The sequence below is a fragment of the Caretta caretta genome, chromosome 6 (genome assembly GCF_965140235.1).
Source record: "Caretta caretta isolate rCarCar2 chromosome 6, rCarCar1.hap1, whole genome shotgun sequence".
Classification (NCBI taxonomy): Eukaryota; Metazoa; Chordata; order Testudines; family Cheloniidae; genus Caretta; species Caretta caretta.
The window spans coordinates 58,090,546-58,102,590 of NC_134211.1; the positions used below are offsets into that span (position 1 = coordinate 58,090,546).

At 53.5% G+C, this 12,045-nt stretch overlaps 1 protein-coding gene across 12 annotated transcripts in view; it reads left to right on the forward strand.

Annotated features, from left to right (window-relative positions):
* DGKZ (diacylglycerol kinase zeta) overlaps nucleotides 1-12,045 on the forward strand; it is a 107,635-nt gene that overhangs the window by 85,165 nt on the left and 10,425 nt on the right. For 8 of the 12 annotated variants that reach the window (XM_048853203.2, XM_048853205.2, XM_048853208.2 and 5 more), the window contains 7 exons: nucleotides 102-202; nucleotides 546-625; nucleotides 1,866-1,910; nucleotides 2,241-2,310; nucleotides 5,861-5,901; nucleotides 8,212-8,402; nucleotides 11,309-11,340. In XM_048853203.2, the coding sequence (XP_048709160.1) occupies nucleotides 102-202; nucleotides 546-625; nucleotides 1,866-1,910; nucleotides 2,241-2,310; nucleotides 5,861-5,901; nucleotides 8,212-8,402; nucleotides 11,309-11,340 (560 nt within the window). The remainder of the gene's footprint in view (nucleotides 1-101; nucleotides 203-545; nucleotides 626-1,865; nucleotides 1,911-2,240; nucleotides 2,311-5,860; nucleotides 5,902-8,211; nucleotides 8,403-11,308; nucleotides 11,341-12,045) is intronic. The other 4 variants (XM_075129554.1, XM_048853207.2, XM_075129552.1 and 1 more) reach the window with 1 other exon arrangement.

The window sequence follows — 12,045 nt, forward strand, 5'->3', positions numbered from 1 at the left end:
CTCTTGCTGGAGAAGGCTGGGCTACTGTAGCTACGAGCTTCTGCCTACATCTATAGGGCCTCCTTTCTAACCCCTGCCCTTCTCCTCCTGCTTGCATGCAGCCAGCAACCAGTGCCCGAGCAGCTGCGAATCCAGGTGAACCGAATCAGCATGCACGACTATGAGGCACTTCACTATGACAAGGAGAAGCTCAAGGAAGCCTGTGAGTGACCAGCCTGGGTGCCTGGGGGCTTTAGGAATGTGCTATCCCAGGGGGTGATGGGTGAGGCCTCCTTGAGCACTTTGGGCCATAGACAGAGCTCTGGGCAGCCGCAGCTCTGCCGTAATGAAGCCATGGTCTGCAGATGGAATGTTGCGTGCTTGAAGTATAGTCTCCGTGGGTGGCCGTGGTCAGCCCCATTTTATACAAAGTGGCCATGCCCTATTGTTCTCAACATGTCTCTTGTGCTGTCCTCAGCTGGGCGGTGGCCGTGCTATCTCAGGGGCTCAGTGACAGGAGGACTGGCAGCAGGCAGCTCCTTGAGATGTCTGTGCTTTGCTTTCAGCTGTGCCCCTGGGGATCATTGTGGTTCCGGGAGATAGTGACCTGGAGGTCTGTCGGACCCACATCGAGAGGCTGCAGAAGGTGAGGCACTGCAGGTGGCGTGGGTGATGGCGGGAACTGATTGTTGAGGGGAGGGAGGCACAGGAGAGGTCTCTCCTGACCCCTGGTTATTGTAACCTCACACAGTTGGCATTCTGAACATCCAGCATTGGCCTTTGATGGAGACCAGATCCCAGGCTAGAGGGACCATTGATCTGTTGAGTCTGACAGCTCCTGTGTATCGGCCTCGCTATTTCCCTTTTTGCCATCCTGCTCACCCTGCCCTCTAGCCCTCCCCAGGGTGTTGGGCAAGGAGAGGCTGCTAGGCAGGTAGAAAGAGAAGGCTTTTGTCCTCCACTGAAGTATGTTCCACAAGATCTTAGTCCTTTCCCCCAAACCTGGGTACACTGCAGAGTCAGTCTCCCCTGTGTTGGGTGTCCCTTTCTCTCCCCTCTTTCACTAGTGTGAGCTCCTTCTCAGCCCTCACCTCCCAGGGGCAGAGGGTTCTGCTTCTCCCCAGTGCCGTTATGCTTTTCCCTACCTCCTGGAAGGGATTTGGCCTTGCCTGGAGGGGCACTGCACAGCCTGAAAGTGGACTCCTTGTGGCCTAGGAAGTGCTGAAAGATCCCTGTCTGGTTTGAGTCAGTGACCACAGAGAGGGGAGCAATCTACCGTGTTTAATTACAGAGCATATTATGCAGGCTGGCATGAAGGGACCTGCCTATCCCTCTCTCTTGTGTCTGCATTTCTGATGGCCCCTTCCCTGCAGTGGCTGAGTAGGGTGTTCAGGAAGGGGGACACTCGCAGGCAGGTGGCTGGACAACCATGGTGATGGGTTTGGTGAGGGCCTAGCATCTCTGCCCTTACTGAGTCCCATCCCTCTCATAAAGTCACGTGAAGCAACTATGGCCACAACATGGGGAAGTTCCTGCAGCTGGAGGGGGTGGGGGTTCGAGAGAGTGGTCTGGCCTGTCTCCTGGCTGATGCTTTAGATGACATGTTTGAGCACACACAAGCTGGGCAGCTTGGGACACGTAGCTCTTGGTTTCAGCTGCAACCTTTCTCCCCTCTTTCTCGTTCCATCTGGAGCTTGTCATCACTAAACTCTGAACCCAGCTGCATGTCCCTGAGCTGCAGGGACTGGGAATGCATAGGCCCGAGTGGCTACATGCAGTGGCAGGGGCTGGCTCCTCATACAGGAGGGGGCACAGAACAGGCTCTGCTGAGACAGAATGGGGGCAGCTGAATGAATGTGGTAACCCACCCCCTTCCCTCTTCACAGGATTTTCTTCCATGCCCTTCTTCTTTACAGTGCCTGCTCCTTCAGGTGTGTATCACCTGCCTCCCTCCCCTCCCGGGGGGTCTCTGTCATGTACATGGTGCCAGTCTTGTGGGCTTGTTTGGACACCTCCCCAGTGAGTTTGGTGTATTGTTTGGACATCTCCACAACTGCACCCCATGCCATGCCTGTGTTCTCCACCCCTTGTGCCATGCCCCTATGTGCCCCACTGTCTCCGTGCCACATCTGGGTGCAAACTGCTTCTGTCAAAGGGCCATAAATCTGAGCCTGTCTGAAGGCCCAGTGCAGGAATGAACCCAGGAAGGTTGGGGGGAACGACAAGGAGCCGGGAAACGTCACTGTCCTCTCTTTGTGCAGGAAGAGGATGGAGCCAAATTAAAGACGCTTTCATCTCAGAAGCTGTCTCCCAAGTGGTGTTTCTTAGACTGTAAGTATCCTTTCCATACAGTACAGTAGCACTGGTCTGCCCTGGGAGGTGGGGTCGAGCCCTGATCTGCCCTAGGGATGTAGCAAAAGTCCCAAACCAATGATGCCCCCTGGGAATGCTCATTCCATGGGATACGCTGACCGGCTCGACCCATGGCAGCATTTCCATCAGCCTGGTGCTATCTGCATGTGGCTCCGTGGCAGTCAGGCAGTTGCCCCATTACTTTTTGCTCAGTTTGTTTGGGTGCCTGAGTGCGGCAGCTTTGAGCTGAGGGGAATATGCCTTCCCTGCCCTTAGAGCAGCAGCTGTGCCCAGTGCCACTGGTCATGTGAATCCAGCAAAGACTGCCAGCTGTGGAGTGTTTTTAACAGCACACCTGGCCTCAAGTCCTTACTCCTGGCCTGTGCATGGAGCAGGCTCTCCAGGATTGGGCTGAGGTGCTGTGCCTGTGTCTGACGGACAGGGGGCTCCCTCGGGCTGGGAACACATCCTCAGAGAGGCACTGCAGAATCTTCTGTGCCCGTTGGGAGTGGGCTCTGGGTGCAGCCGCTGGATACGTTCTGTGCCTGGCTGACACCGACTGGCTTTTTCATGCAAACAGCTTCTCCTTCCCAGTACTCGGGGTGCTAGCCCAGTCAGAAGGACCCACTGTTCTCCCTCTGTATGGGGGAGAGGACAACCAGTGGCACTCCAGTCACATGATTTCCAAGGGGAATTTCCTAACTACAGATAACATGTGGTCTTTAATAGCGCAAGTGAGTACTGCTAGCCCGGTACTAAGGGTTTGGAGCATAGGTGATTGAGGGAGAAGTGAATTAGGAGCCCTGCTCCTGAAAAATAAGTCCAGTGCGATAATGACAAGTCAGTGTGGGCCAGAGGGGAAGCGGGCCAGGGAGAGGGAGGGTGAAAACTGAGAGCTGGGCCCAGATTCTCCCAGCAGGAGGTACTGCAGTGAATAGTGTTGGAGCTTTGGTCAAGAGGGAGCTGCTGCAGTGGCAGCCTTCTCCAGCAGGAGGTGCTCTACAGAGCAGCATAGGTGCTGCAGTGGGAGATGCCTTTGTACATCTAATTCAATTACAAGCTGTACACTGATGCCTTGTGGAGAAGGAGGAGGAGGGTGCCAGGTGTGCTGAGCCTGTGACCTAGCCGGCTGTGTTTGCAGGAGCCCCCGAGTGCTGTGGCAAAGCAGTGGGGACTTGTTTACAAACATGGCTTTGTTCCAGCTCCTTTCTCAGCCCCGTCTCCCCTTTCCGCCCCCGCCCGCAGTCGAGACTTTGTTCCCGAAGCTCCAGGCTGCACGTTCACTTTTACTAGCATATTTTTGGTGTCTCTGTTTCTGGTTTGAGCGATTCCCTGGGAATCCCCCACAGCCTGCGACAATAGGGGCTTTTGTGCCCTCGTAATGGTGCTGGAGCGAGTTCCCAAACATACAGGGAGAAGCTCACGCAGGGGCACCAAACAGGGCAGGCCTGTGTCATTGCACTGATCCTCAGAGCCAACGGGCCTGCACCAGGCACTCACTGGGCACCAGCCGCACCACCTGAGGAGCCTGACTGCAGACGGACAAGCTGGGGGTCAATGGGGAGACCAGCATTTGGCTTCACCCCAGGGGAGACACTGGAGGGACCAGGGGAATGAAAAGGCCAGAGCCTTTTCCCAGACGCTGTGGGGATAGGTTGCTCTTTCCTATCCAGTTTCTGGAGTTTCTGCTCCTCTCCCTGTTTCTCTTGTGTTCGTTTCCCTCAGATTCTGCCTCCTTCCAGGCTCCCCACCAAATCTCTGATTTCAGGAGCGCAGCTTGGGCTCCCTCACTGCCACGTCGTCTGGGGGGGGGGGGTTTCCAGGAGCAGTCCCAGAAGGGTTGCAGCCATTGCTCCCTGAATTTGGTCGGTGATGGGGAGCCAAGCCAAGTGAGGTTCATTCCAGTGAGAGGAGTGTTGTCCCTTGTCTCTTGGAAGTGTGGGGTCCCACCCAGCGGGGGTGGAGTGGACACCCCACTGCATGCACCGCTCACATGATCCCTGCTCCCAGATATTGCTGCTGTGGATTATTTCCTCCTTTCGCTGGTTTCCCAGCAGCAGGTTCGGTGCTGAGGAAAATGTGCCAGGAAAGAGGCTGGAGCTACATTCAAGGGCGACGCAGGCTCATTAAAGTGGCTGAATTACAGACCTTCGTTAGCAGCTCCGTGGCTGTAAATCTCTTGCAGGGACAGGATAAACGGGGCTCTTTCACTCCTCTAATCTGCTCTGGCTTGTGTCACGGACACCCCTCCCCCACATTCTTGTTCTGTTCTGAGAGAGAATTCCCCAGTCCCTTTAGGGCCCAGCCATAGCAACCCCAGACTGGGCAGCAGTCCTCAGCCTTGTGGGGGGCACAGAGCCCATGGAGAAAATGCCCATAAAGCACTGGAGCCCACTAACCCTGGCCTGTCCCTGCTCTCCCCACCACATTGAAACAAGGCTCAGGAGCCCCCGTTCCCTCCCCAGCCCTTTCACCTTGCTGGAATTTTGATTGTGAGTTTCAGAGTTACCGGCTGCATCCCAGAGTTGCAAAGTGCTTCCCAAACACACACACACGCCCAGTCCGCTCCGCTCCTCTCGCCCCAGTATATCAATGTGGGGCTTTTCTGTCCCTCAAGCTGGTGCTCAGCAGGGGAGCAACAAGCATCTCGGAACAGACTATGGACTGGCTTGGGTACAATTCTTAGCCCACACAGGGAGAGTGGATGTTGGGTGCTGGTTTAAAACTGTGCTGCCATCCCAGGGGACAGGGACCAATGTCCATCCCATGCCCTATTGGGGAAGTGTGCTCTGCCAAGGCCAGGGATGCACAGCAGGCCTGGAGTCTTGGTGCTGGTTTGTGATGAGCCCTAGTCAATAATGTAAACGTGTAGCTGCACCAAGTCCCCGAGAGCGGAGAACAGATAGGCCCAAGCTCTCCCCATGTCCCTGCAGTTACTCTGTCACAATAAAAGTGACCATGAGTGATTTTAAGCCAGAGGAATAATCTCTCCCCTGGGTGTAAGCAAGTCCTGACAGCGATGGGCTGTCGTCTCCGCAGCCTGCTCAGGCAAGGCTCTGCTCTGTACAAGGTCAGTGTCAGAGCGTCAGCAGCAAAAGCCCTGAGAGTCAGGAGGCAGGTCGGAGGGGCCTGACAATCCCCAGAAAGCTGGAATTCCAGGCCAGCAGCCTGAAGGTAGCCAGGTATATCCTGCTTCTGCTCCTTATGGTGATCAGGGCCTAGAACAATGGCTGGTTGCTCAGTCAGGCGGGAACGTTGCATGCTGCGATCTGTAGTCTGTGAAGAGAACAGATGTGTCTTTAGGGCACATTATGGAAGTCAATGGGCCACCCGTGGTCAAGAGTTACCTGGTTTCCCTGCTGTGTCCTGCTGCTGTGTGGGTGCACTCACTCGGGGTTGTAAGGTGGCTGAACAGTTTCATGTTGCCCAGGGGTGGAGTGCAGTGGTTCTAGGCAGTCCCATTGCCCCTTTGTCTCTTGCCAGATTCTGGGGACAGGAATCTCACAGGTTCGTTCTCTCTCTCTCTCAGCAACTACAGCTGATCGGTTTTACAGGATAGACCGCGCACAGGTGAGTGCCGACTCATTCGCCAGGGACTGTGGGGACCAAGGCGCTGTTGTGCAGCTACACTTGACCAGCAGCACATGTGTGTTCAGACATGCAGACACATGCATTGCCAAGGGCCACTGCTTAGTGTGCTTTGTCCCCACACTGCCCAAATCCTGTGATTACTTTATGGACAAGGGGATACAATTTCCTGGGAAAGTTGTAAACACCGGGAAATAGAGGTGCTCTGCCCTCTGCAATCAGGCACCTCTGGGATCAACTGGTATTGGATGCTTCAGGTGCATCACCATCTCCTTCAACCTCTGTCCTAGTGAATTAATGGAAGAAATATTGAGAGGAAAAACTGATGAAAGGTCTGGAGGACAATGCCGCCCAGGAGCAGTGGGCAGTGTTGAGGATGAGTGAGAAGCCTTGCCATGCTGATTTCATTGCCCTGGTTGATAATATCACAGAGTTAGAGGATGGAGGCAATGCAGTAGCTGGATATAACTGGATGCAAGTCACATATCTCAGACTGTGGCCCCCATTCTGGGCTCCGGCTGAGCTGAGCGGCACACAGCCTAGGCCATGGGGACAAAGGTGACTTTAGCCACCTCTGCACCACTTGGATTATGAGGCTGCTGGAAGCTCATTCAGCCCCCATCCTAAACCAGTGGTCCCAGGGATTGCTCTAACTTGCACCCTAGATACAGCAGTCTGTAAGGGACTACCTGACATCCCAGAATAGCTAGAGCTTAGAGTATAACCAAACACACTCCGTCCCTCACTCAGATACACCCCTACTCCTGGGGACAGCAAAGGGTCATGCTGCTGGCCCTACTCACTGGGAAATCCACCTTATACCGGGTTATTCCCAGTAGTGAGATCTGGCTGGGCACTGGGCCCATTATGCTGCTGGAATGATGTAAAGGGGCTGGCATGTAGCTCAGACTTAGGATCAATGTCTCACAGTCTTAACTTGAAAAATGGATGCAAGTTGGCTTGGCTAGGAACACTGAGATATGGGCTGGAAAGTGCCTGAAGGAGCTGAACAAAGGACTGATAAATGGCAGGGTATTGATTTGAAGAAGGTGTCCATGAGGACCTGCAGGGCTTGATCTCAGGTGTAAACTTAAGTGTTATTAAATATCTCCATTCATTAGCTAGAAAGAGGGCAAACAGGAGCATGATGCAATCAACAGGTCACACTGAAACGGGAGGAGTTGTAAACCCTAGAGAGGATAGAGAAAATGCAGAGGGACCCAGAGACGTTAAGACACATGGGCAGGAAACAACTAAGTGAGACTCAGCCTGGGGAAATGTAGATTCTGCAGCTAGGGGAAAAATAACCCAAAACCACGATCCTCAATGGGAGGAGAATGCCGGGAGCAGGAATGGCTGAGAGAGACTCTGCAAGGAGAGGGAGAAGCAAAAGACTTTACGGTGAGATGGCTGCAAAACACCAGGGATGTTCTGGGGAGTGAGGATGCAAAGTCCTCAGTCCCAGCATAGGGAGGGCCCAGTCCCTCTAGCTACAGCTCTGGAGAGACCCCACCTGGAGTCAGCTCTGGGTCTCCTAAACCAAGAAGCCTCACATCAAGATGCAGGGAGATGGTCCCTTCCTGTGTGGTTCTAGTGTGCCCACACCTGGCCTGTGACAGTCAGCTCTGGGCCCCTTGCTGACAGAGGAAGATTGGAAGGCAAGATTAGAGGAGGGCAACAGGAATGAACACGGGCTTGTGAGGAGAGATTAATAGAGTTGAATCCGTCCAGGTTGGCTAAGGGGCACTTAGGCTGTGCTGACAGTCTGCAAACATCATCCCGGGGTAGCTGCTGAGGGTGGAAAGGGATTACATAGGGTCATAATGAGGGATGTGGGCGGGGATTTGGAGAGGAGATGTTCTAGTGGAGTCTCTGCAGACGCCCTGACAGTGAGACGTGCGAGGCTGTGGAAGAGTTTTCCAGGAAAGGGGCAACACCTTAAAAATAGACTGGGCACAACCTACACTCTGCTGGAGACAAGAGACCCTGATAGGACTTTTCCATCTCTCGTTGAGACTCCACTCCACACAGCGATCATTGTTCAGAAGCATCTGACCTGGCCAGGGTCATGGTGATCAGTCTAAGAAGAGCTGTGTGGCAAGCTGGGGCTGCCCTTGCTAAGTTGCCATGGGCACCAGTCCCAACTCCACTCCCATGCCGGCCCCTTTGAGCTGCCATGGGCCATCACCCCCCTGAATGCTGCTCTGGTTGCTAGTGGGGGGGTGTTTCCCCAGGGTGACTGGCCTGGGGTGGGTGGATCCCCTCTCTGAAGGGCTGATCTCTACCTTCCAGGAGCACCTCAACTACGTGACGGAGATCTCCCAGGATGAGCTCTTTGTGCTGGACCCAGAGCTGGTGATCACCCACACTGTGGGCACCTCGCCCGCCATTCCTGACCTCGTTGACTTGTCCTCCACTCCCACAGGGCACCATTTTGCTTTCCCTTCTTCCTCATCCTCTCCACCCTCCTCACCAGCCCTCAGGTGAGACTGACCACTCTGGTCTGCAGGTGAGAATGGCCTTGTGGGGTGGGGAGAAGGGTCTGAGGGAGGAGTGGAAGAAGGACCAGCCTGAGAGGCTTGGCGCTGGCTTAGCTGCTCTGAATCCTGAGCTCTGAAGCGAAACACCAGCTCTGTGTGACGCAAGTGAGAATTGTCTCTGCAGCTTGCCTCTATGGAGACCAACAACCTTCCCTTCCTCCCCATGCATATTCCACCCTCAGAAAGTGTGACTCTGGGGCAGTGGGGCTGCACTGGAGGGTTGCACCCATGGCTCTAGTTTAGCTGCATCAGTCCAGGGCTGACTGAGACTCCAGAACTCGTTTCCCATTGCTAGCCCCCATGGCAAAGGGAGATGGTTCTCTGGGGAGGGCTGAGACACAGAGCTGGGATAGGGGTAGGTGTCACTGACTGAGCTGGGAAGGGAAGAAATTAGTGGTGGAGATGGGCCAGGGAGGGGAAAGAAACCAAGTCATGGAAGGAATGGGTGTCATTGCTAAGGCAAGGTTAATTTCCTCAATCTTTCAATTTGTAAGCACCTGGAAGATAATAGGGTTATAAGGAATATCCAGCATGGATTTGTCAAGAACAAATCATCCCAAACCAACCTAATTTCCTTGTTTAACAGAGTTACAGTACAGCTTGACACAATCCCATATGGGAGTCTCATAAGCAAACTAGGGAAATGTGGTCTATATGAAATTACTATGAGGTGGATATACAACTCGTTGAAAAACTGTACTCAAAGTAGTTCTCAATGGTTCACTGTCAAACTGGGACAATGTATCTAGTGGGGTCCCACAGGGGTGAATCCTGGGCCTGACACTATTCAATATTGTCATTAGTGAGGTGGATAACCAAGTGGAAAGTATTCTTATACAATGGGAATACTAGCAAGCTGGGAGGGGCTGGAAGCACTTTGGAGGGCAGGATGAGAATTCAAAACAACCTTGATCAATTAGAGAATTGGTCTGAAATCAATCAAATTAAATTCAGTGAAGACAAGTGCAAAGTACTTCACTAGGGAGAGAAAATCAGATGTACAACTACAAAATGGGGAATAACTGGCTAGGTGGGAGTGCAACTGAAGAGGGTCGGAGGGTTCTAGTGGATCACAAATTGAATATGAGTAACCATGTAAAGCAAGTGGGAAAACAGCTCCTGCCTTTCTGGGGTGTATTAATAGGAGTGCTGTATGTAAGACAGGGGAGGTAATTCCTGTTCTACTCAGCACTGAGAAGGCCTCAGCTGGAGTGCTGTGTCCAGTTCTGGGCACCACACTTTAGGAAGAATGGGGACAAACTGAAGAGAGTCCTGAGGAGAGCCACTAAAATGATCAAAGGTTTAGAAAACATGAGCTATGAGGAAAGGTTAAAAAAACTGGGCATGTTCCATCTTGAGAAAAGAAGACGGAGGGGGACCTGATACCAGTCTACTAATATGTTACGGGGTGTTCTAGAGAGGATGGTGATCAGTCGTTCTCCAGGCCCACTGAAGGTAGGACAAGAAAACTGGCTTAATCTTCTGAAAGAGAGATTTAGGTTAGATATTAGGAAAAACTTTCTAGCTATAAGGGTAGTTAAGCTCGGGACCAAGCTTCAAAGGGAGGTTGTGGAATCCCCATCTTTGGAGGTGTTTAAGACCAAGCTGGATGAACACCTGTCAGGGATGGTCAAGGTTTGTTTGGCCCTGCCACAGCGCAGGGGGCTGGACTAGATGATCTCTCGAGGTCCCACTCAGCCCTACATTTCTATGATTCTGTGATTCCTTTCTCCCGTCCTATCCCAGCTGGCATCCATGCAGCTGGTCTCTCAGCAGCAGTGTCTCTCCAGTGGCAGGCTGGTACACAGGAAACATCTGCTGCTCACACAGCTCCAGCTTGACTAGCCATCAGGCAGGGCTCCCGCAATGGGGAAGTATCACAGAGCCACAGGATCGGTGCTACCACCCCATCTTTAGAACGGTTTCGGGGGGGACCCCTTCAGTGTGCCAGACCCCAAAGGAGTCTCTCACTTCCTCCAGAGTAAGCCATGCGGCTTCACTGCCTCCTTAGGCTGGACCTTTGTGCCTGCAGCGCTCCTGCTTCACACCGAGAGTGCTCTTGAGCACATCCATCTGAGAGAGGAGATTTGTATGCTCTTTAGGGATTAATGCACCTTGCCAAGCGTGTGCAGTGACACGCAGCATTGTCAAAACGGGGGGGTTTAGAAGTTACCTGGAACAAAGCATAGCAACTTCCTTAAGTGAGCAAAGAGGCAGGAAGGTTAAAGCCTGGTCCATTCAGGTTTGCCCAGAGCCCAGCCAAGCTGTAGTGAACCCTGTTATTCAAGCTTGCTCTCTCTCCTTGGTCAGGCTCCAGGTGAGAGCCTCCCTGGCTGCCTCCAGCAGCCAACACTTATCCCCACACCTAGAGTCCTCCTTTGTTCCAGACCTGGGAAATACTGCCCAGCTGTGCACCCCTCCCGCACCCCCCCCCGGGTAAGTGTTTCTCTCTAGGTAGTTGATTGCTAGGTCTCAATGTCCAGAGAGTTGGATTTGCTGTCCTCTTTTCAGAGGCTCCATTGATATGGGGACCAAGCCCCACACATTTAAGTGACACCCGAATCTACATCTGAGCAAACAGCCCTTTTCTACCCCCTAAGTAACAGCACAGCCCATAGGGGAAACTGAGGCACAAACAGGACTCATAAAATATTACAGAAAATTCCCACTTCATCACAAGGAGTTCCCAACTAGTCCAGTCCTAGCCTCTCCCAGCAAGGGATGCTGATGGGCTGTGCCTGTGAGGATCACAGAGACGAGTGCAGGGGAGGGGAATTTGCTGCAGAAGACTTGCTTATCATGGCTTTTGACAGCGTCAGTTCTGAATCTCTCCCTCTCTTCTCTTCCAGCTCAGAAGCAGGGGGCTGCCCCTGCCACGAAGGTAAGTCTTTCAATCTGTGCTGCAGGCCTTTGGCAAGTCTCTGGCTTCCCTGTTCCTGTCACACTTAGGGTTATACTAGCAGATGCACCTGAGTCCCTGCCCTGATTCTGTGTTCCCCACAAACTGAGCGCTATCGTTGTCTGAGAAAACAGGGGTGATGGGAATGTCTGGAGAGCCCCGCCCCTGCTGGTGTCACATGGCACTGCTCTGTCTGGGATCCAGACCCAACCATAGGCTCTGCGAGAACTGCACAGCCTATGGGGTGGCAAGGGAGAGGGTCACACTTGACGCTGCAGTGACTGCACAATGCACTGCCATTCAGGGGGATCGGGGCTCAGGTTCTCCAGGGAGGTTCCCCGAGGGGAGCAGCAGGAGTGACTGGCTGGAGAGACCTGATAGCCATTTGCTTGCATAGTGGAGCAGTGCAGGGAGCCTTTTCCCAGCCTGCTTGTGAAGTGTGGGGCAGGAAATGACAGGGTGGTGAGGTTAATCTCCCACCTGCAGAATCCAGGCCTTGAGATGTGTTGCTGGGGGTGGTGTTTGTCTCTGCCAGGCACTGGCAGGGGCTCTGGGAGGGGGGAGCACAAGGTCAGGGGCCTCCCTCAGCTGAGCAAATGGAAAAAGTTTCCTGGAGCTTGAACAGAGCCGGTTCCTGGACGTGTGAATGAGTCACTGGTGAGAGGCATCCCAGCTGGCTGGCTCCCC